This window comes from Oryzias latipes, chromosome 19 (assembly GCF_053564925.1).
Source record: "Oryzias latipes strain Hd-rR chromosome 19, Olatipes_Hd-rR_3.1".
Taxonomy (NCBI): domain Eukaryota; kingdom Metazoa; phylum Chordata; class Actinopteri; order Beloniformes; family Adrianichthyidae; genus Oryzias; species Oryzias latipes.
The window spans coordinates 17,401,398-17,427,056 of NC_136255.1; the positions used below are offsets into that span (position 1 = coordinate 17,401,398).

The window sequence follows — 25,659 nt, forward strand, 5'->3', positions numbered from 1 at the left end:
TGTTTTTTAGATTCCAGGCACTGACAAACACCCATTTGTGGCCCTTCTATCCCCCCTCAAATCCCACGGAAGCTTTTCCCTGTGCACAAGACGGTCGGATGTGGGCAAAACCCAACTGCCAATTTGCAGAGGATGTGCCGTGTTTGCTAATGCGAAGCAGAGGCTAAAAATGAGACCACACATACGCCGACAAATCTGCTCTGTAGCGCAAGCACCGACAGCAACTCTTTGTATTTTTGTTGTTGTTTTTCCTTACTTAATTTTCGTGTTGGTCTTTATTTCTCCAACTGGGTGGCTAATTATGGAAACGCCATCATTATTGCACTACATCATCATCTTTAACTCCTGTTTAGAGGGCTTGTGGGTAACGTGGGGGAGAGCACACGGGGAATTTCACTTGGGACAATGTGCCAGGGAGTGTGTTGATGGCTGGGCTGTAATGCTGATTTATGTTGATAATGAACTGTTTAAAGATTTGGAATGTAGTGTGATTTCAGGGCTATCATTTGTGCCTGAGATGAGAGGGAAAATGGTAATCTGCTGGAATTAAATATAATCCCAAACAGTGAAACACGACCGAGGCGGGCCATCCTACTCTAGAAGCTGCATGTGAAGACATTACCTCAGCAGGGCCGCTTGTGTGTATGTGTGTGAACGTCTATAAACTACATTTGTCCTGCTCAATCTGTGCGCTGTGTTTTGTCTGTAAGGGGAAGACTGTGTAGGAGGGTTAAAGCCGAATGAACTTGCATAATCAATTTTCACACTTTGGCAGCACCTGTTGGTTTGTCCCCATGTTAAAAGAAATGAATGAATGCATTACATGTAGAGCAATTTCACACTGTGCTGCAGCTTCGTGCACAAAGACAAGAAGAAAATGGGGGAAAATGGAGCTGTATTGTGTCAATAGGTAACATAGCTCATTTCACTCAACAAAGGATGAATGGTTATATTGACAATGCAGAAGGCGTGCTGAGGCATTTCCTGAATAAAGCCTCTTAACATTTTGTCCTCTGTTGGCAATAGTTGGGGAACAATCATTTTGAATGTAGAAGGTCTCACTTACTGCAATATAATAGACTTTGGCTTTCTCCACCAGCTCCCAGTTGCTGTCCAAGTCCAGGTGTTTTTCCTTTTTGTAGCAGTTTGCCGCTGCCAGGTTAGCAACAAGGGACCTGTGGAGACAGACCCCATAAATCTTCTGCCTCGCTTGTCATCCATCTTAATTTTGTCCTTAAAAAAGAAAAAAAAACGCCCAGAAGCCCCAGAATTTTCTTTGTTCCTTGAAGATATAAAAGGATGATAACAGTTTCCTCTTCAGTGTCTGAACTCAGGTGAAATCTAGATTTATTTCCTTTAGAAAAGTAACTCTCAAAATACTACAAATAGATGTTAAAAAAGGAAACATCTAGAAGTTAGCTTATTACTTGGAGAAGTTGTAAAAAGTAGTGTATTTGCGACATAGAAAATATGCTGGGCGGGCCACAAGCTTCCCATTCTGGGCTTTAAGTAACGAAGGGGAAGAGGAAGAGGGGCCGGGGTTGCCAATGGTCCTGCCCACAACTCATAGGCAAATTTTTAATGTACTACTGCTGCTCGGCAAATGCTATATCCTAGAATTTTTTTTTGGTTTATTTAGGCTATAAACTGAATTATTATATTTAAAAGAGCACTGGGAATGCTTTTAAAATAGATCAAAGATGTTCGGAGGGGGTCTTGAACATCAAAATGACTGCAACCATCACAGCTACTTAAAGAGAGGGAGGTGAGGGGGATTCGGCCACATGACAGGAGGGAGTAGGAAGAAGTCTGTCCTTACATGGCAAAAAAAAAAAAAAATGCTGTTGGTGTCAGAGAGAAGAGTAACAGTGTGCTAAGTTGATCAGAGTGAGATGATGAAGGCTGCTATGTGACAGGAGGATTGGGACGGCGCTTGACCTGAGCTGCAGTAATCGACTCAAAGGTCGGAACAAACATGACAGGCAAAATGAGTGTCATCACTGAGGGAGTCCCGCAGACAGGAGCACCTAGAACACGATCAGGGGAGCAAACAGATCTGAGGGTAGGACACAGTTGTAGAGGTTCCCCTTCTAAATGTCTTCCAACAGCTGACAAACTTTCAAATCTACTAGATAAAAGTCCAGTTTGGTAATGGAACTAGTTTTAAAAATGTTAGTAGTAGTCGTAGTAGTCTTTTTTATTTTGGACTAGTGAAACAAATGTAAAATAACAGAATAAGACAAGAACGAGACAAAACTTACAAAAACAAGAAAAAGACAAGTAAATTATACAAAACAAAACAAAACAAAATGATATAAACACCAGTCCAAAAGGGAGTGAGAAGAAGAAAAATCTTATAAACTCTCACCCCCCTTTACCCTAAGCCCTTACTTTCCCACCATCAGAGTCCAGTGCCCTACCCAAGTGTATATGTACATATATACATGTAATTTTCATTTCCAAACAACATACAAATGAATAACAAAACGTATTGTCAAAGTATGCAGATTTATAAATGCTGACATTCTGTATTTTTTTGTATTTGCACATATTTATCCATGATCATTTTCCTGTATCTATATTTAAATTCTTTTATGTTTGGACATTGTTTCAAGCATTTACTGGTTCTGTTCCACAACTTCACTCCACAAATTGAAACACAGAATCTCTTTTTATTTGTACGTGCTTTATGTATGACAAATGTATCTTTTTCCCTAAAATTGTATTTTTCCTCTTTTGTAATAAATAACCTTTGGATATTTGTGGGTAATAAGTTGTTTTTGGCCTTGAATATTATTTGAGCGGTACAATACTCTACTAGATCGTAAAATTTGAGTAAATTTGATTCTATGAATAATTTATTTGTGTGCTCAAGGTAACTGACTTTGTGTATGATTCGTATTGCTCTCTTCTGAAGTATTGAAAGTGAATGTAACGTTGTTTTATAGTTGTTCCCCCAAACCTCTACACAATAAAAAAAATATGGTAAAACTAATGTACAGTATAACATGTGGAGTGATTTGTGGTCCAGAACCAGTTTAGCTTTATTTAAGACAGAAATACTTCTGGATAGTTTAGCATACTTCTGGATAGTTTAGCATTCATTGTATTAGTTAAAAATGTATTACCGGTAGTTCATTTCATGTTATTATTAAATGTAAAAACGCAGACATTTCTCTCCCTTTTGTTTTTGTTTTTCCACTTAACTGAATTTATACATTTAATCTGTAAACGTATGATTACTAAATGGGAGTGGTACTTATAGCAGCTAAAAAACACAATATTGGAATTTTTGAAAGCCTTTTTTGTTATTTTTTGAATAAATTGTAATGCTTTAAGAACATTTTTTGACAGACCATCTTCTTATCTCTAAAAGTGACAAATAAAAATAAAACATGAATACCTTTAAGTAAAATTTTAAGTTTTTTTTGTCAGAGATTACTTTGCAACTTTCAAAATACAAATGATCCAAATTATATGGATTTGTGTTTAAAATATGCTAAAAATATATTGGCAGAGCTTCAATTTATGATCACCTGTGCTAGTATCAGTCAAATATGACATAAAAACACATATTATTGAGCTTTTGTTCTAAAGGAGATGAAAATTATTAAGCTCCAATCACACCAACCCGACTATTCTGCAGGGATTCAATGATTCAGCTCCTAATTGCACATTTGAAAACTAGAATGTGATTACTCAACATATATTGTCCTCACAGACTGAAACTCAAGTTGTTAGATGTGAGAAAGAGGGGGAAGCCGATTTTTCTTTTCCCTTTGAAGACCTGCACTAATCAAAGCCTGAGGGCTGTGACATGTTGGTTCCCAGTCCTTCAAAGCCACTGTTGGCCCCGACGACGACCTTTCCTCTGGCCTCTTGAGCTGTCTGTTAAACACCTGTAAGAAATATTACAGAACTCGTCTCCCTGAGCACGGCACCTGACCTTTTAAGGTGTCAGAGCCCACATCAAACAAGTCCACAAAGAGCATTCAGCAGGGCTAACTCCCAGGGCAGCCGGGGCCCGCCATGACTGACTGACAACTACAGGGGCAGCAGATAAAGAGCTGCAAAGGGGGACGGGGGGGTGCTATTTAGAGAAGGTTATTGATTGACAGCTGGCCAATCACGAACTGCAGCCCCTTAGTGTTTGCGTGTGACCTCTGCTGCTTTAGCTGTGATGGTAATGATGCTAGCACGAGATCCGCCAGAGACGTGAAAGCCCCATTTACAACCAAGAAGGCTGACAAGTGAGAAGTGGGACAGCACAGACATCCCTTACACATTGCAACTGTCAGAGCATAGATGGATGAGAACCCATTGGGGTGGCAGAGACTAAGTACTGAAAAAATAAGCTCAAGTCGTTTTTCTTTTCCTCCTTTGATGTGTGAGCTTGACTGTGATTCCCAGTTATGATATCCTGCCCAGAGGATATTTGTCAAACCTGAGGTGAATGATGCTTTTACTGGTCAAGGGTGTCTAAAAAGTTGCCAACCTATTGTTTCCAGTGATACAAGCCGCACAGGTACCAGTGGGCTCCTCGTTTTGCTCATAGTAGCGGGCGTCCACGTGGGCCTCTTCGGCTTTCTTCTTCAGGATCTCGCCAAAGCGATCCGTTCCAATGCATCCGAAAAAAGTTGCCACCTTATGTGGTTTCTGGATCATCCACTAGGAAAAGGGAAAATAAAAAAATAAAAAACTGTTATAGAGAACTCAGTTTACAAATATAAGTCTGTTTGAAGGGTCAAGTTCGGCTAAGGCAGATGGCATACAAACTGTAGCTTCACAGCAAACATACTGCATGTGATATATGAGGGCTGCAGGCTGTCATAAACAACCAATTCCACTGTACACAGAGGGACTATTCTCATCCAAGCACTCCTCCTTTTTCCCTGTGTGCTAAAACAGTCTCATCTCCTTATTTACACAAACCCCATAATTCAAGGCTTCATCCTTCTTATGCAAACACGGTCTCTGTGCGGGTATGTGCCAGCGACCACAGGACACTCCCCAAATTGCTCGTTGGTCGTTTTATAGTCTGTGCAAACTTGATGTACCCAGTGACTTTTACCTGAAGAAGGGGTGCTGGTGCTGGGGGGGGGGGGTTGGCTGCACGAATTCTACAGCGGTGAGGCTTAACCTCCAAAGATTTATTGACGTTCAGTACGTGCTGGTGTTTGCTGGTTTTATTGCAGCCTCCAGTTTTGTTGCTGACAGGGGGCCCCCTGTGAATGAGATGTTGCTGCTTTTTGGGATGACCTGTATACGTGTGAAATTAATCATTTCACACAAGCAAATAGCATCTAGTGGAGTAAAAAACTGCATTTTCATCACTCGTGCTGAGATGCTGCCTCCTGTTATTTTTCACCACCCCACAATCCACCTTCAAGTCTAGTCTCCTGGTAACTAGCTCAAACAGAAAAAAAGTTGATCTATTGTAGAAGAGACTAACTGTTTAAACTGTTTAAACAGTAAGTAATCACTAGGGTGAATTTTAATGTAAATAAATGTAAAAACTTAGCTAAACAAAGAAAAAAACGGCCAGAAATTAGCATGTTTGCAAGTAGATTATGATTTTTTAGTTTTGGAATATAGATCTGTACAGAAAATTCAATTAAAACTAAAACATCATGATACTATTACTATCCCTTTTGTCCCCTAAAAACATGTTCCATTACCAAATTTACACACCTTGCATCAAATTAGATACACACCACTCTGAGACGCCAATCTCAATACGTAATCAAAACTTTTCTAGAAAAAACCCATTGTATATAACTTGGTCCATGTTTTCTGCACGATAGTGCATCATCATTACACTAGGGGCAGTAGAAGGGCTTTTACTGCTCATTTCAAAATGGTTGCTTCCATTAAATCTGAAAGATACTGATGGCGGCAAAAGGTTTTGCTAATTTTGAAAACTTTATGGTGAAAATAACTCATCTAACGTTATTCATTTTCTTAATTGACTGCAGTACTTCCTGTATTGAAACAAATGTGTGGATCAAATTTGAGACAGCACGTAGAAAAGGTGCTTTTTTTTCCTGAACACTCATATCATTATATTTTTTGGCATCTTGTGAGCAAAAACGTCTCGCAGATTTCATCAAGAATTTGAATTTTTTTTATGTAGTAGGCTTTACGGGGTTAAAGAGAGATGAGAATTTTTTATGGTCTTGTTCAGTGACAGAACTACATCCAATGCATCATTTTAAACTGTAGATATGATTTCATTAAAGTGACTCAATGATGTATCTACTATTTGCACAGGGACTATTATTGTGTCTGTCGTATCCATGACAAAAGTAATATAAAGCGTAATGGAACATAACAGCACTCTAGTGTAAAACGACTACAGTTGTATAACAATAAATGGGGAGTATAACAGCTTCAACTATCAATAATCAAAGAAAATGAAATAAAGTAAGCTCTAATATGATTGTGACAGCAAGATTAGATTTATGCAAATGATGAGAGCATTCACCTGTATGTGATTTTCTTTACTTGTGTTCTGTAAAACTGGTGCAAAAGTCCTGCTTTCTCTGTATTCTTTACTTTTATCATTATTATTCTTTATATTCTGCAAACATTTAAAGTCTTTTATATGTTGCCAAGTTTTTACATGAGCCATCATATATTAAATAAATGCCACAAACAAAAATCTTTTCAAATAAAATACTGTCAATGAACCTAGACTGAAAAAGAAAAAAATAATAATTCAAAACAGAGGTCGTTTTAGTTTACCGCCATGCTTTTAGAACATGTACAAAAAGTGGCTTGGGCATTATTACCTCACTAAAAGAAACAAGGTCTTTCAAGAAAATAACTGTGTTCTCTTAATGGCAGCATATGTTACTCCAAAACCTGTATATGTCACCCAGTATTAATGACGCATTCACAGATGTGCAGGAGAACTCTGCTACTTTCACTAAACCACCTCGAGCCATCAAGGACCCTGGCTTATGAGATGTACATTGGGAGAAAACAAAACAAAAAAACAGCCATTTTTTCAAAAAGGAAATGCGTATTTTGTGTATACACACAATCTCTCACTGGCCACTTTATTAGGCACACTTGTTCAACTGCTTGTTAATGCAAATTTCTAATCAGCCAATCACGTGGCAGCAACTCAATGTATTAAGGCATGTAGACATGGTGAAGACGACCGATCTGCTGCAGTTCAAATCATTTGGGATTTTCACACACAACTATCAAGGTTTGCAGAGAATGGTCCAAAAAAAAAAAAATCCAGTGACGGACAGTTCTGTTGGCAGAGACGCCTTGTTGATGTTTGAGGTCAGAGAAGAATGGCCATGCTAGTTCCAGCTGATACTACTGGTTACAACCAAGGTCTGCAGAAGAACATCTCTAAACACACAACACGTCCAACCTTGAGGGAGAAGAAGTAGAAGGCCACACCGGTCACTCCTCTCAGCTAAGAACATGAAACTGACGCTACAATTCACACAATATGGTGTCAAAATAGAGCCTAAAGTATTGCGCATCAAAACAGTAAAACCGCGCATCAAAACCCCAAATCTGCGAATCAAAATGCATAAATTGAGAACCAAAACCCACAATTTGCAACCAAAGGCCTTTCCCCAAAGCACAATCCTATTTCTCAGCTGCCGATTTGTTTTCTCGCCATTCTGAAATCCTGTTTTTGAGTTGCAGTTTTATTTTGAAACTGTCTTTTTGAGTTGCGCTTTTATTTTTTGAGTTGCGCTTTTATTTTTTGCGGTTTTGATTCTAAAACCTGTCGACACGTAAAAACAGCGACATGTCAGTCAAGGGGAGGGGAGGCGGGACATCCCTGATATCCAGAAGCTCATTGGCTACCGAATAAGACCGAGTCTTACGTCAACAGACCAGTTTAGAATGTGCCGGTAAGTTTCTCATGTTTTTCATATCTTTTACTATATTAAAAGATCAAAATTGTACTTTATTTAACCAGAGGGCGCCAGCACATTCAGATGAGGAGCTCCACCAGTAGCTGCTAGTGAAAAAAGATGTTAGAAAGTTAGATGTTGCATGAAAAACTACCACCATTGTTCTCCTGTGTTAGCATGCTAGCTAGCTCAATGCTAGCGGGGTATCCAGCTCTTCTCATGACTTTTGTGGATTAAACAAAGTACATTTTTTACCACAGTGTCAGGATCGGTCATGTCAACCTGGGAATAATTGCCCGTGGATTGTCACTATGGTTAATCAAATAGTTTTTTAAGAAGTACATTCATGTATATATAAGGTTTTTCAATATTTCCTTAGGGATTACACAGATGGATTGAACAACAAAGCAACATATTGCTGCAAGAAAGTGACACCTTTCCTAGTTTGGGATCAAGTTAATCCCTATTTAAAATAAATAAATAAAAGAAACACAATTTTTATTTGAAGTACCAGAGCAAATTTCCCACAGGTGGGATCAATAAAGTTTTTCTGATTCTGAACTGTATTCCAAAATAATCTTCTCAACCTTAAAGATTGCAGGTTAACACAGGAAGTTACCTTTCACAATATGCAGCTACTGAGTAGCAATTAAGGTGTGTGTGTGTGTGTGTGTATATATATATAAATATATACACACACACACTCATTTTAACTGTCTTAAATACATTTTTCTTTGTGTGCAGGATGCTGTGGACATTGGACGACAGACTAACTTAAACCAGGCAGAGCAGGAAACTGTTGGAGTTGTTGTTCCCTCTGTGGCTTGTCCTCTCTCCTCTCAGACCTGTTCAACCCTTGTGGGACATCAGAAAACCATGGCCAAGACATTAACATTTATGTACTGATCTATGCATGTCATCACAGCAGGATGTAACAAAAACTAACAATGTGAACAGATCTCATCTGCCTTACAAAATACTGCCCCCCTTAAGAAAATAAATGGCTAATAATCACCACTGGTATTTTGTAAAGCTTCATTTTTTAATGTTTGACCATTGAATGTGTTTTGTACAAAAGACTGATGGTTTTGCAAAGATCTTTGAAACACAGAGTCAAGTGCATTAGATTCTGTGAAATTCTGAACCACAATTCAGAGAAATTAAAATAACTGTTTTTAAAACTCCTTAAAAGACTTGAGGTGGAAAAGTCACTGTTTTCGTACAGGCACTAAGAAATGGGAAGCAGACAGTGTGGTCGAAATGGACAACTATTTTAAAGGCTTCTCTTTCAGTTGACAGGAGATGTCTGTGAGCCTGCTGGACAGCCTTTGCATCACACTGGGACGTCTTTGGGGCCTGCATCTGGAAAGAAACAAAAACAGCAAAGTTAATTAACCAAAAAAAGAAGAGAAAAATTAAGATTACATTTTTTTTCATTACCTTAAAGAAGATGTAGACATCCACGTCGTAGCTGCCTCAGTATTCCTGCCTTTTTTGTTATGGTATGCATAACAACGGCCCTTATAGAAAACAACAAACATTCAGCAATAGTCAATTTTAAAACCACCACCCAATTAAATATACTAATAATTCTATTGATGTCTAATACTGGAATAATTTTAAGTGGAATAAAACACGTTTTTGCTGGTCTGCTACAATTTACTCTGCTCTGGTTCACTCGAATACCGGACTTCTGCCAGTCTGCATAGTGCAGACGCATACATTTTGAATAATATGGCACAGCAATATTGTTTCTCTGTTCAATAATTCCCTCTGTCTGTAAACCCTGAAAAATATTGAGAAACCTTATAGGTTATAACATATTTGATTAACCCTAGTGACAATTCACGGACAATTATTCCCAGGTTTACATGACCGATCCTGACACTGTGGTAAAAAATGTTCTTTGTTTAATCCACAAAAGTCATGAGAAGAGCTGGATACCCCGCTAGCATTGAGCTAGCTAGCATGCTAACACAGGAGAACAATGGTGGTAGTTTTTCATGCAACATCTAACTTTCTAACATCTTTTTTCACTAGCAGCTACTGGTGGAGCTCCTCATCTGAATGTGCTGGCGCCCTCTGGTTAAATAAAGTACAATTTTGATCTTTTAATATAGTAAAAGATATGAAAAACATGAGAAACTTACCGGCACATTCTAAACTGGTCTGTTGACGTAAGACTCGGTCTTATTCGGTAGCCAATGAGCTTCTGGATATCAGGGATGTCCCGCCTCCCCTCCCCTTGACTGACATGTCGCTGTTTTTACGTGTCGACAGGTTTTAGAATCAAAACCGCAAAAAATAAAAGCGCAACTCAAAAAATAAAAGCGCAACTCAAAAAGACAGTTTCAAAATAAAACTGCAACTCAAAAACAGGATTTCAGAATGGCGAGAAAACAAATCGGCAGCTGAGAATTAGGATTGTGCTTTGGGGAAAGGCTTTTGGTTGCAAATTGTGGGTTTTGGTTCTCAATTTATGCATTTTGATTCGCAGATTTGGGGTTTTGATGCGCGGTTTTACTGTTTTGATGCGCAATACTTTAGGCTCTATTTTGACACCATACGCTACAATTCACACAACCTCACCAAAACAAAACAAAGAATTTGGTGTCAATAACGTAAAAACATGGATCCATCCTGCCTCGTATCAATGCTTCAGGCTGGTGCCCACTCCTGATTGGCAAGAGGAGTTGAGATAGCAACGATGACTCAGACCTATTCGGACCAATCACAGCTCACTGACATGAAGCCTAAGGTAAGCCGTTTGCTATGGATGACATCACACGCACCTGGTCCAGTTCTCATCAAGTCTACAGTCAAAGGAGCTGTGTAAGCAATTTTAACTGTGGAATTTACATTTCATTTTGTAAATATTACTATCTGACTGAATACATATTAATATGAATTCATCAATCATTTGGTTTAACCTCTTAAAGTCTTTTCCAGTTGCTCCCAGTTGCTTTTCCAGTTGCTCTATCTTCATTACTTTGCCAGTTTTCTTGAATTTTTTAATAAGAGTGGTTGAAAAAAGTTGTGATTGTAATTACTGAGTTGTGATGTTTTTTTCCATTATTCACAATGCCTGTGAAAAGAGCGCATATGCCCGTGCCATAGCTTGGTCGGTGAACAGCCTGTCCACGTGTCATCTTGAGTCATGATTCAGTCACTGAAGCGTGCCTCCAACCCCTCACCTGGTCGAAAGTACACAAAACACGTGAACACACACATATGCGCAAATCCCAGCTCGTCTTCCCTAACCTCTTGCTGCAGGCACCTCACACTTATCAAGGTCGCTTGCTTGGGTACACGTCAAGTCCAATCTGATTTTGCCTTTGCAGCAATGAGCTCTGAATCCAAGGTTAGGAGCTGTGGGCTGTAAATAATGACAGTGCAGCCCTTCCATTTGCAGGCCTCTCAGGTGGGAATAGAGAGGGCCACTCAGGGGCCTCAGTCCCTCTCTGATGACAGCATGGTGAATCACAGCAAGCACCAACCTCACAGACACCCCCCTGCTAGCCAGCATTTCCATCTGAACTCTCCTATATCCTCCTCTCTTTTCTTTCTCTCTAAGAAGTAGCTGTGCTCTCGCTGCCAGCTCAGCTTGTCATTTTACAGGGTCATTAACAGACCCACATACACACTAACACAATGCACCCACGCAGGAAAAAACGGCCGACTCGCACACATACAGAGAAATATTCTATAGCATCGACAATCGTAAATAAAAACAACCAAAAAATGAAATAAAAAACCTTCTCTGCTTTCTCCAGAAGCTGCTCTTACGGTTCAATAAACACAAAGCAGCAATAAATAAGAAAAATGTCTTTATTAGGGGCATGAAAAAGAAAGAATCTCACACTTCTTCTCCCTCCTCTGTGACACACCAGAGAGGGGAGTTGCATCAATTCATTTATACCCACAGCACCCTGCAGACAATCCCTCTCTATTCCCAGATTATGTGAGATAATACCTCCATTATGACAAAAGCGCTGTTCGCAGGGTCGCTGAGAGGTCAACCAACCTTGTGCCGGGTATTCATGCTTAGTCACATCCCAATTATATCGCAGTGGCAGAGGCAGAAATTGGCAAATGTACATCAAGGCGCTTCATTACTGAAGGCTGCTCTAGTGAAATTAAGAAGCAGATGAGACAGAGTGAGATTTGCCCCCAGGCGGCGTGTTAAAGAGAAGGAGAGGAGGATGGGAATAAAGAGGGAAGCTGGAGGGACAGATTTTTACTGAAGGTGCTCTCAGCTTGTTTCTTGCACGGCAGCTCGTGTATATTTAGCTTAACAAGGGGGAAGGCAGGTCCAGAATGATTAATAATTTCCCCTGGTGCATCACAGCAACATATCTCCAGGTGCTTGTTACCCAAGGAAAAGCTGACACAAATTAGTCAAATGAATCCTTAAAAAAAAATCTGTTAAAGATGTTGAGGAGTTAAAGATTTATGGTGTTGCTTCCAGTTCATCCAAATGCTTCTAACTCTCTATGTGCCAACCCAAAAGTGGCCCCCAGGCCCCCAGATAGCTATTAATTATGACATCTCATTGTTACAAGGAGCCCACTTGGGGCCTGACCCAAGCCTGCTACTCAACATCCAACAGCTGCCACTCTTCACTAGCAAGGCAGCCGCTTCGCGTGGCGGCTTCCAGGAGGGCAATTACATAGCCAGATGAAATGAGGCAGCTGAATGTTTGGGACCAGAGTGCTCAGACTGCCATAAGTACTAAAAACCATTACATTTACATTCCTGCTTATCCCCTCTTCCCATCTGCCTCCTTAACTGGCTGCTGTATATTGATAAAGTGGTAATGGGACCTCCAGTTCGATATTCCCCCTGTAAAAACATTGTCTTGCTCCTGGTCTCCCTCAGGGGTCAATGCATTCTCCTGCAGTTGCCGGGAATCATTTCTACCGTATTAATGATGCAATTCCAATGCAATCCAGATCTACTGAAGATGCAGCACACCAGGCTTTTTTTTTTTTTCCTGTGAACTTGATTGAGGACCCTGTGCGTTATACCACAGCTTGAAAACAAAGTGCCGCCTTCTTCGCATCACAGGGAATCTGGTTGGCACCCGCTCCTTTCCAGCCTCTGGCTCGGCTCACATCGCCCTTAAAGTCTCCATTCCTCCAGCTTGACTTCACCAGCTGGCTCCTCTTACGAGGACCACGGCCGTGCCTAATGATGGTCACATTAATTATAGGCTTATCAACCTAAGCTAAAATTCAATAGGGCTATTTTCGGAGGTCGAAAATTAAAAAAAAGGGTGTCGGGCCGGTCTGCTGGCCAACTTTCAGGCTCAAACCGGTGTTTCCTTTGACTGAGCGGTTAAAACAACCAGCAAACATCTGTCCATCAGGGCCTGTCATCGCAAGTGCTTTTATATAAAGCATTGGTGGAGTAGAGGGCCCTCTGCACGAACACTGACATTGATGAGGTCTGGCAGCTTCCATTAAATCACTCTTTCCCGTAAAGTGTCTAGCATCAAAGCAACCGACGGAGGATTTTTCACTCAATCAGGTGAGGAACTCCCTCGCTCCCTGCCTGTACTCTCGGGGGTTCCAACCTTCTGGTCAATAACTCCAATCAGCTCAATTTCATGCACAGTTAGTCATGTTGGGGTGCTCGGGCAGCGCTTGCATCAGAGTTGCATATGTTGTTGTCGCTGTTGGTGCTTGTATTCATGTTTCCCCCTCTTGCTCTGAGAGGTGATAAACGGCTTGGGGACCTTTGCCGTCTAAAAGCTGCATTTCTGGTCCAACACTGCAAGCTCTTTGGCAAGGCATTGAAAACATCAGCGCTGCGCTTTGGTGATGCAGCTAAACGCACGGAGGGTGGCAGAGCAGCAAATGATCAACACAATCATGAGATGAATTATTGGGTCAAAGCGCTCTCTCCGTTCAGATCAGTCACCCAGATTCTTGTCTCTGAAAGCAACACTCAGAAAGGCATCGCAGCTTGCAGCACCATGGGAAACGGGCCCAATCGCAGCTTCAAATATGCAGGTCCTCTCGTCCTCTGTTTAGTGCCTGCAAAGTCCCTTGCTGACACACCAGCATGGTGGGAAGGCTCGTGTATCAGTACTCAAGTCTGCTTTTGTAATTGATGTTTCACAGTTGTCATGTGGCTCCAGGCTCTGGCTGGAAGACAACATGCAGCTGACTGATGGTCTTCTGATGCAATCTGTGCAAGCATTTGGACACTGGCTCCTTTCATATTGTCTGAATTTAACACTGAAACATCAGATGTGAAAGAGCTTTGAAATACACCATTTTATCAGGATTTTCATGCTAAATAACACCTCAAAACAAACAATTTAAGCAATAAATATCCCTGACGGTCCAGTTTTAAACAATAAGCTTCTGTAGAGAAGGCCCTCATTGTCAAGTTTTTGAAGGTGCTCCTATTAAAGATCATTTTAATCTGCATTAAAAATGTTAAGCTTCAGTAAGGAATTTCATAGTAATGCATTAATATTGTGTTATATGCTGACATTGTGTTTTTTATGGCTCATTTCTCTCCACTCAAACAGAATTCCTTCAAACTTGTAAATGGGGTCAAATCAGGATCAGCATAATTTTTCCTTTTTTTAGTTAAGATTTAGAGTCCTTTCTAATTCAAGTTTCAATTTTACTTTTTTCAAAATTTTTAATATTTTGTTCAACTATACAATGTGTACCTTTGAGTTTGAAACTTTTTTTAAAATGTTCTGTTTTTTTAACTTGTTTTTTTATGTGGTCATCAGTAATGAAAACGCCCTTTCACAGTTTGGTGCATCAGGGGAGGGATGTTGTTTTGAAGCAAAACTGATGTCATCATAACCTGCCACCCGATGTCAATCATCTCCCAGTAGCCAATGGGCTCAAAGCCCCACGACCATGTAAAGTTATTGCAAAAAAAGCAACAGACTGAATTGAAACTGTAAATTGAGGACTAATAGAGAGGAAGGACAGAAACAAAAAAAAAAGTTGAAAATACAAAACAAAACATTCATTTGGTAATGGATAGGTTTATATTTTTCTTTTCAAATTCTTTCTTATTTACAATCTTATTTTTCTTTTTTTTTTCTTTTTTATTCAAGTTTACAATGTGTACAATCTGGTTTTTCATTTACTTAAGCCGATCCTGATTGGACGCCATTGGTGTAAATTGAAAACGTTTGCCAACATCAGCGTGCACGACCTGTGACGTGTTCCTACAACTTTACAACAACATGGATAAATATGTTTTTGGAGGACGTAAAAGTTTCAGCTTTGTGATGTCATCGGAGGGCTGTTGAGGTCTCCCAGCTTTTGGGGTAGAACATTACCAATCGTTAGAGAGCAAAATGTAAAGTCTTGGAACCTCAGGTAAAGCTGCTACCTTCAGAATGATATCTGAATGGAAAATGAAAACAGGCACTAAGTCTGATTTTGGTTCCGTATTTGTTTCCTCCATGTAATAAACTACAACAGCCTACTTCTATTTGAATTAAAAAAATCAAAGCCAGGACACTTTTCTTACTGCTGTAATATTTCCCTTGTCAAAACTGTGCTTCAGGAGGAGCTTCCTGATTAGATATTCTCCATTTTAACAATGTATAAGTGCTAATCAATTTACATTAGCTCTGCAAAGCAAATGCACCAGAGGCTAAAACATTACATAACTGATAAAAAGGGAATAAAAAAGCTGATTTTCATGTTTGACTGCATCTGTGTCATCTTAAAGCTTATAATAAAAGGATGAATGAAATGAATCACAATATTTTAAGAGGATTTCTTATCAGGAGGTGACAGCTAGATGAGTACTGTTTTGCTTGAGGTTTAAGACCCACTCCGGTCATTTTTTGCTTTTTTTTATAAAAGCCTTCCTTTTAATGATGATAATGCAGATTTGAGCTAAAATGTAATAAAAAAAAAACATAGTTTCTGCAGAGACGCAGGAGTCTATTAGAAATCCATCTGTGAGTTGTGGGTGGGACCATAAGCTTGGAGCAACCCCACCCCCCTTCCCCTCACCGATGCTGACAGCTCGTAGCAGGGAGCTTGAAGTCCACCCAGCTTATTTTCTACACTACAAAAAGGATCTCTTTGACACTAAATGACACTTTTTGTCTACACCCGATTCCCAATGACTTGAATAAAGACAGAAAAATCCGAAACATAATTTTTTTAGCTTAATTTTCCGTATATATCTACTCTATCATCAGGAAAAGGTCACAAAAACATATTAGAAATACAAAAAAAAACAATTTTCATCAAAGAGGGTCTTTAAATGAGTTGTGACAGGTGATAAAGACCAAAAAATGATTTAAAATATATAATGTTTCAGCTTCTCATTTGCAACTTTCGACTTAAAGCCCATTTTATCTCCTTTCCAGGGATTTCTTTTGAGGAATGTTTTGATACTTTTCCTCTTCTTTGCACCTACAGAAGGTACCTCTGTGCTACAGGTGTAGGAAAAACTAAGAGCATCTCACATGGGAGAGAAACGTTAGGCAACCAGACAAGAGCAACCAAGGCAGCTCATGTGTCCACTGTGTGTCTCAAAAAATAAAATAAAATAAAAAAGCATGGAAAGGGTAGCTAATCCCACAAGGATAAACATCAAACTAATGCCACGGCCACACACACCGTAGGTTATGATGTTTCATACGATAGGAATATCCACATCAGTATCTGGACCTTCTTCAAAAGGCTATCAAAGGGCGAGTTCAGTGTGCTCACAAAAAAAAAAAATACCTTTGCGCACCCCTCCCCACAGCACATAACACATCTCACTGCAGCATCTTCGCGCTGCATAGGAATCAAGATGTGTCGCCGTCTCCAGGTGCTAGGTTTTTATCTCAAAAGGAAACACCTGATTTTATTTTTCTTGGGTTCCTCTGCTACTTTGTTAAGCACACAACCTTGATTTTTTTGTGAGTGTGTTCCAAGCAAGGAGTGAATTATTTACAGAATAAACAAGGAGGTGTTGTTTCAGTCAGTCAAAACCAAACTCCCCTATCGCAGCAACAGAGAAGCAGACAGGTTTACCTGGCAGGCATGAGAAGCTGATGCAGAAGCCAGGGAGCATCTTCACCAAAGAACGCTGTACAATGATATTTATTTGCGGGTTTTAAAAAGTGTGTTATAGAAGCTTTAAAAAAGAGAACAGATTCATGGGTTGGGAGTCCCAGAATACTGGCTTTTCCATTTCATCTCCAGAGGCAGTTGTGGCTATAAAAGTACAATGTGGCTGAGGAATGGAAAAAAAAAGAAAGAAGAAAAACAGGAGTAAAGATGCTAATTGACCTTAATAAAATGGCATTTGAGTTTGCAGGGGTTAAAAGCAGTGGAAGGTTCAGGCAAAGAGAAGATGAAGGACCTTTGCAGCTAAAGCCTCTAATCCTGTCTGTGGTCAACAGACTCCAGCTGGTAGGGATGCAGCTGTGCTTGGCCCCTGCACAGGTGAGTCGGTTCTGGCCCCCTGCCTTCACAGCTCCTCCTGTACACATCACGGTGGATTTCCACGCTGCTTTGATCTCACTGGGTTGTCAGCCACTGCAACTGATCCCTGTTACCGAGGAGACTTTTTTTTTTTTCCTTTTTAAAAACATGCACTAAATGACAGCCACTGCTAAAGTCTTAATGCAGCTCCGACTTTGTTAAATTGCATTTGGCAATCCAGAAAATTCCCGTCACAACTCAACCGCAGGGAGAAAAAGCAAATGTGATGAGCATCAGCTGCGTACTTTGCCTCCTTTCATCAAGCTGATGAGTGAAAAGAATCGACAAAAGCGTTGTTATGTTGACATAACATTTATCTACACGTTGAAGTTCTATTGAAGGCATTTCAGACTGGAAGACTTCTTTGGCATCAGAAAAAAAAGTGCTTTCTTCAGACCAAGTAGACCAAACAGCCTGGAAAAGTCCCTCAATGATGAAATCAGTTTGTTTTAGGTCTGTGTACTTCTTGGTATTTCAAGTTTCATTTTAGCAACAGAAACAGACAAAATAAAATAGAAAGAAAGTTTGATTTAAATTGAATTTACAAAACAATCGTTGCAAAAATCAAACATTTCTTTATTTGTTTGTTATTTCAATCTAATTTAAAATATAGGAAACTTGGGTTTTTAAATATTTTTTGTCTTTGGGATAGAAAGAAAATTAAAAAAACCTTTAAAGAAATAAAGTTTCTTTAAATTGCAATATCGATCAAACAGTAATGAGCAAGTACGTAATTTTATCACCTGTACATTAATGACTGAATGTTGTTCCTTAGCCATGATTATGACAAAAACAAAGTACTAGGAGCCGCTGGGGTTCAGGTTGGTCACCATGGTTACAGGTAAAAATTTTAGATTCGGGCTAATTAAGTCAATTGCTTTTTTGTGTTTTGATTGCTTTCAATCTTTTTTTCCTGACATATATAATGATATAGAGAATATAAGCTGTTTTTATTTCTCTAAAATTTCTATTGTGAAATTGAAAAACAAAAAAAAGTAAATTTTTCTTTTCTTTTTTGAAAGGACACTTAAAACAACAAAACATAGACAGTTACACTCTGATAAGTAACTACACCTTCTCATCACCACGTTTTCTATTTGGTTTAATATGAGATGTTTGGTTGCTGCTTTTTACCCATGATGCACCTGGATGGTCCATTTGCATTTAAACTGTTGCTACAACACATCAGGGTTCACTTACAGACAAACTAAGAATCTTGTAAAAAGGCAGGTGAGGATGCGTTTGTGCGGTCTGCACCCCAGTTTAGGTGAGCTTTTATACCTGTCAAATTAAACAGATTACCCAAGGAAACATAATCAGATCCAACAGCTCAGTGTGAAAGCGCCATAAGTAGAAGGGGCGGAGCTACACAATCCTTTAAACATAGGGCAAAGCTGGACCCAACACTAAAGAAAGTGATTAGACAAATTTTCCATGTTCACAGAAATTCAGAAACTAGTCACATTCATTGTTTTACAAAAAGGTACGGAGGACGTTTTCTAGTTCTTGAAAACATTTCTTAAAATGTAAAAAATTGGTAAATGTTAGTGTTGCATCAAGGCTTTTTAGCATTGCAGTTGGATACGTTTACACCTCAAGCTGAGTCGTTAAGGCTCAATTTATCAAGTGAAAGACTTAACTGTAGATTAAACACATATGTGTCTGGAAATGAGGGCTTTTAAATGTCATGTTTCATTACACTACTGGCATACCTCATTATGAAAAATAAAAGAACAGTGGGGAAAATCCAAATGACAATTGGCCTGAAAAATAAAAGAATAGGAAAGACGTCAACGGTCTGGACTGGTTTCTCAGTTTTGACATTTACAACCCTAAGCCCTTCATTAAAAGACCCACTCCAATGAAAATCGTGTTTTTGGTGTTTTTAAACATGTTCTTGTGGCATTTTTAAAATGACAGAGGACGAACAGTAATAAAATTAAGTTCAAAATTGCATTTCTGAATATTTCTTTATTCGTTGTGAATTGGGAGCAGAGGAAAAAAACTACTTTTGTAAAAAAGGGTGTATCTGTCACAGAAAATATGCTGGGTGGGTCACAAGCTCACTTTTCCGAGATCACATCAAATAGGGACGAAAAGATGGGGCAGGTATGCTCTGTGCAAACAGTCCCACCCACAATTTAGAGAATTTCTGATGAACAACTGCTGCTCTGCAGAAACTATGTCCTAAAAAACAACACAGGTTTTGAGATTTTGGCTAAAAAAAATTGCATAATCATAGTTAAAAGGTCTCTAGGAGAGCTTTTATAATAGATCAAAAGATGATCGGGTCTTTAAGGACTAAATGGAAGGAAGAATTAAAAAGGTTTAACAAAGAGCTAAACCAAAGTTTTGCTTTAGAATAAAAAAAATAGTTTGCTGGATTTAAGTGGGACATCATTGGATCTAACAAAAACAGATATGCAAAAAGTAAAAAATTAGCATTTATAGAAGTGTTTTAGGAAGTGATTTTCACTCAGATTATGGAGCTTAATATCTGTTTTTATTGAGGACAATTTAAAAAAGTGCTGACGCTTTACTACTTCTAGAAATAACTGGACCTACCAATGTGCTCCAAGCTTGACCGCTGACCTAGTATGAACATATGAGGCCAACATGTTTACATAAAAATACAGTGGATCTACTTTGACAAGGACACACTGGGAGGCTGTGATTTGGCCACTGGCACAATTACGGCAAAATTCCTCATGTTTTCACGCACTGCAGCTAGATCCCACTTATCATATTACTCATGCCTTTGTGTCCTTTTCTGCAGGCGTAGAGGTTTCTCTTCATGTTACCAGCTGGAAATATCAGTGATGAGCTTCTCTGCTTACTAAGCTCACTGGTGCAAAGGCAGTTTGTGTGCAGCTTCTGTGGCCGGCTCGCTGCACAGGTAAGCAGAAAATAGCTCTTAGCTCCAGACTGACCTTGACAAGGATGCCATTCAATCAGTGAGCTCACCGCAGTAAAGGCCCTATCATTGCACTAATAGACTGGATCTTCCTCTCTGATCACCGACAGCGCATGGATGACTTCCTCCCGCCTGACAAGTTAAAGGAAAAATTTATTCAATAAATTAAATGAGGAAAGTAGGCCATGTCGAAAGAAATACTGCTGCTCGGAAGGTATAGATTGGACCTGTGTAACACTCTGCACACCTAATTTAATTTTCCATTTATAGACCTACAGAATCGGATGATGGCAATCGACGAAACAGTTAAAAATGCAAGGCTGAGCATCAGAGTGCGGTGAGTTTTTTTTACCCATCCTATGTCATTTACACAGTCTAGGATGAGCCTTTAATGACGGTGAACTTTGAGACCGTCATATTCCCTTCACATAAATCCAAAGCTTAAACAAGTAAGCGTTATTTTCATGAAGATTTAAAAAGACCAGCAGAAGAAAAAAAACAAGCTGAAGCCGTCATAACTGTTGGCTGCTGCAGAGCATCCTGACAAACAACTGAGGAAAAAGTTGGGATTTATTGCTCTGATAACCTTCCAGATTCCTTCGGCTGGTGCTGCAAACCAGACTACTCCAACAGAGTTATGCATCATTAATCCCTGTGAACACTGCCAGTGATAAATAATGCTCTGCATCCCTATGAAAAATAAGGCAGTTATTACTAAACCATGAAGACGGTATTTGTGTCATCACTTCCAGCGGATAATAACGTGAAGATACGATGTTTCAGGAACTCGACAGTGCACTAACAGTGACAGAAAGCAGTACATTTCTGCTCTCGTCAATATGCTGTTGGAGAGAAAGACTCAATAAACACTTGAGCCGAGCAATTCAAGGATCTTTATGTTTGTTTCACACTGCTTGCAAGGCCTAGAAGACACTTGAGCTATCAAATTGCATTAAGTAAATAATCCACCAATGTCAATAACAGAAATAACAAAAAACTACGTGGACTGTCAATTTGAGCTCTGTCTCCAGATTACTTTCTTAAAATGTGAATAAAAGCTCAGTTCAGCAAACCTCGAAAGCCTTTCTAAATGTATTAAGATACAGTGGTGGACAAAATTGTTGGTACCCCTCAGTTAAAGAAAGAAAGTCCACAATGTTCACTGAAATGACTTGAAATGTTCAAAAATAAATTAAAATGTACTGAAAATTAAATAATCAAAAGCAGCCATTACTTTTGAGTTTTGATTAACAGAATTAGTTTAAAAAACAAACTAATGTAATGGGCTGGACAAAAATGATGGTACCCATGACTTAATATTTTGTTGCACAACCTTTTGAGGCAATCACTGCAATAACGGTTTCTGTTTTTGTCAACGAGCCTTCTGCACCTGTCCACAGGTATTCTGGTCCACTCCTCATCAGCAAACTGCTCCAGTTGTCTCGGGTTTGACGGCTGTCTTCTCCAAATGACATGTTTCAGCTCCTTCCACAGATGTTCAATGGGATTCAGATCTGGGCTCATAGAAGGCCACTTCAGAATATTCCAACGCTTTTCTCTTAGCCATTCTTGGGGGTTTCTGGCTGTGTGTTTTAGATCGTTGTCCTGTTGGAAGACCCATGACCTGCGACTGAGACCAAGCTTTCTGACACTAGGCAGCACATTTCTATCCAGAATGCCTTGATAATCTTGAGATTTCATTTTATCTTGCACAACTTCAAGACAGCCTGTGCCAGATGCAGCAAAGCAGCCCCAAAACAGAACTGAGCCTCCTCCATGTTTCACAGTAGGGACAGTGTTCTTTTCGTTGTTATCATTGTTATTAATTCATTTTTGAGTCTACAAACATAGAGCTGATGTGCCTTACCAAAAAGATCCAGTTTTGTCTCATCTGTCCAAAGGACATTTTCCCAGAAGCTTTGTGGCTTGTCAACATGCATTTTTACAAATTCCAGTCTGGCTTTTTTATGATTTCCTTTCAACAGTGGTGTCCTCCTTGGTCATCTCCCATAAAGTCCACTCTGGCTCAAACAACGACGAATGGTGCGATCTGACACTGATGTACCTTGATCTAAGAGTTCACCTTTAATGTCTTTGGAGGTTGTTCTGGGCTCTTTGGATACAGTTTCAACTATCCGTCTCCTTAATTTGTCATCAATTTTCATCTTCCGGCCACGTCCAGGGAGGTTGGCTACTGTCCTGTGGGTCTTAATCTTCTGAATAATATGTGCCACTGCCATCACAGGAACTTCAAGCTGCTAAGAGATGGCGTTATAGCCTTTACTTGTCCTGGGCCAATTGTCTCCTTTGCTTTATGTTCAGTGTGGTCCACACCTTTTCACCAAACAGCAAAGTGACTATTTGTCTCCCTTTAAATAGGCAGACTGACTGATTATGAGTTTGAAAACAGCTGTGATGTCAATGAAAAGACATACCTGAGTTCATCATGACCCCCTGGACAATTAGTTCTCAGTCTTTTTTGGAGGTGCCATCATTTTCACCCAGCCCCATTTCATTAGTTTTTTTTTTTTTTAAATAATTCTGTTAATCAACAACTCAAAAGTAATGGCTGATTTTGATTATTTAATTTTTAATAAATTTTTATTTATTGTTACTTTTGAACGTTTCAAGTCATTTCAGTGAGCATTGTGGACTTTCTTTAACTGAGGGGTACCAACAATGTTGTCTACCACTGTATTATATTAACATGTTAACATTAAGTTCTTTATTCTATTATGCTTTCTTACTCCAGTGAGAATCGTGCCTTTGGTGTTTTTAGCATGTTCTTGTGCCATTTTTCTCATAATGGAGGACATAAATAAAGGACATTTAGCTTTACATTGTATTTGTGATTGTTGTTTTTTTTATTCAAATTGTTGTGAATCAGGAGCAGACAAAAAATTGCCAATTGGAAAAAGCTTATAGGTGTAACGTAGAACCTACTGATGTTCCGTTCCATTCTGATACAACCACTGGCAGACCTATAGATCCACGTACGTCTTTGTTTTCCTGGTTGGCTGGAGAGCTCCAATATTGTTCGCCAATTTTGTTGCACGGGTAATGTTAGGTTGGGGGTGTGAGGGGCTGCAAGCTAGCAGGAGAGAGTGTAAACAGATGGATGATGGGGATGCAGAAAGGCTTACTGCATTCCAACAGTCCCACCCACAACTAAAAGACGAATTTCTACTGAACTCCTGCCGCTCTGCAGAAATATTCTCCTAGAAATTGACATAGGTTTTTGATTTTGGCTTAAAATCGCATAACCACAATTAAAAGATCACTGGAAACGCTTTGAATATAGATCTAAAGATGATCAGAGTGGGTCTTTAGAGCCAATAAAAGGTGTCACAAAAAGTCATCTACCGGAGTGTTGCAGTATTAAACTAACATATTAAGTGTTTAAATAAATCGCTTTCTGCAGTTCTCAGAGTTAATTATTGTGGGATTCATGTTTTTGCCATAATGTTTTAGCCTTATTGCAGCTCTATTTATCTTGTCTATTTTCCCTGATACAGAAAAACCAAAAAAGGGAAAGATCTTCCACTTTTCTTACATGGTTTCAGTTGTACTCAGCTGATGAAAACAGAGACTGTGGTTTTCAGATGTTTTCCTGACACCATGCAATGATCTCTATTAACCAGACTGCACTTAATGCAAAGCCGTCGGAAAATCATGCCCACTCACTTATTAGACTGAGCGCCGCCTCCTGCATGTTGTCAGGTTTCTGTACATCCTTTGATTATGCAACACTGATCATTTTCTTCTTACAGGAAAAGGAAATTTCGCTAAAAATAGATTCAGTTAAGGCAAAAAAAAAAAAAAGAGAAAGGCCACATGAACTATTTTGAAACAAAGGTTCATTAAATTATTATGGGCCAAATATGCATAAAATGTACTTTGAAAGCCTGTATTCCTTTTTTTTAATATACTGTACTGCCAATATTATTTTTATTTTTTTCCTAACTTTTATGAAGAGTGCTGCTGGCATGAAATTAAAAGACATTTTTTTTAGTTTTGACATTTGGTCTTTGTACAAATATGTTCACCCAATTGTGATGTTTGTACATCATCTGCTTGAAACAGATGAGAGTCATTTATTGTAATCAACTGTCTATTTTATACGCTGTTAAAAGGTTTTTTTGGAAGCAGGATTGTTGACACACTTCATATTTAAATGACTTTTCCCAGAAAGGGCAGCCTATTTTAACCGCCTGATAATTTCTCATGGCTTAGACTTGAAGCCAATCCAATAAACATAGTAACACTATATCCCCTACAGGTGTAAATTCCTAGTGGCTGAGCAGAGCAAAAGGAGAAACTAGAAGGAACCCTATTTGATACAGAGATGTTTCCAGCACCAGATGCTGTGGGGCCCCCTCTTGTGAGAAGCAAGGCAAAGATCACTTACTTTCCTACTGAGAGTTGGAGCATACATTCAAACCCTGCTATAAATCAAATATAAATTTTCAGTTTCCTCTCACTTTCCTGGGAACGGCTGCAATAACAATGTCATTCAACTCTGCCTGGTTACCATAAATGCCCTGGATTCTGTCCATGCTAATGATTTGGTCCTGTATTTTACAAACTCTACAGTAAAAAAAAAAGATAGGAAATATTGCTGACCTATTTGATGTATTGCTGACTGTGTGTAGAACCCTAAACTTGTAGCAAATGTTCTTTACATATACAGTTTTTCACGAACCCTCAGATCAGATTTACTTTACCCTCTGCACGAAAACTCTCCCCTCCCCAGTACGCTTCCCTTCAGCCAAATAAAAGAGAAATTAGGTTGCCATGGGTAATTTCTCTTCAAAATAACAGATGAGTAAGAGTCCAAATCAAGTATGAGCCAATCCCACTCCCATCCCACTCACTCATAACCTGGAATGGACACAAATCACAGATTAGGTGGTTTAAAAGTAGAAATATATACAAGCTACAACCACAATCTCATTCATATATTTGCTTCACACTGTGTAAGCTGATCTTATATTTTTAAAGCTCTGTTGGAGCAAAGTTATCTGGTTAAAAATATTGTTTAAAAAAAACAAAAATCTATTTTGGAAAAAGAAACAGCTATTTGAAAATTTTTGCAAACCTGAAACAGTTTGGAAAAAAATTAAAACCAATTCCAGCATAAATGCTTAACTTTCTATAAAATAAATACAGTTATAATATTGTTTAAAAAATGACATAAATTGAAAAGAAATTGTGGACAGTTTGACATTGCAAGGGAGCCCGATCGTCTTGTTCAAGTGTCTACCTGACTAGTTTGTGTGGTCATCCTACAGGCATTTACATATCACCTGCACACCCCATGTGTTCAGCATTTGTGACTCGTCAGTAAGGAGCCAGTACTCACACTTCACTAACAACTAGA

General features: G+C 39.1%; 1 protein-coding gene and 2 long non-coding RNA genes across 6 annotated transcripts in view; 1 reads left to right on the plus strand and 2 right to left on the minus strand.

Annotated features, from left to right (window-relative positions):
* adkb (adenosine kinase b) overlaps nucleotides 1-25,659 on the minus strand; it is a 135,909-nt gene that overhangs the window by 72,933 nt on the left and 37,317 nt on the right. For all 4 annotated transcript variants that reach the window (XM_011488215.4, XM_020711872.2, XM_020711873.2 and 1 more), the window contains exons 5-6: nucleotides 4,496-4,668; nucleotides 1,067-1,175 (exon numbers count right to left, since the gene is read on the minus strand). In XM_011488215.4, coding sequence (XP_011486517.1) covers nucleotides 1,067-1,175; nucleotides 4,496-4,668 — 282 coding nt within the window. The remainder of the gene's footprint in view (nucleotides 1-1,066; nucleotides 1,176-4,495; nucleotides 4,669-25,659) is intronic.
* On the plus strand, nucleotides 7,750-8,906 carry LOC111946377 (uncharacterized). The gene is made up of 2 exons (XR_002872059.2): nucleotides 7,750-7,886; nucleotides 8,634-8,906. It is a non-coding gene; the product is annotated as an uncharacterized LOC111946377 (long non-coding RNA).
* On the minus strand, nucleotides 8,913-10,176 carry LOC111946376 (uncharacterized). The gene is made up of 3 exons (XR_002872058.2): nucleotides 10,040-10,176; nucleotides 9,330-9,409; nucleotides 8,913-9,251 (listed from the first exon to the last, which is right to left on the minus strand). It is a non-coding gene; the product is annotated as an uncharacterized LOC111946376 (long non-coding RNA).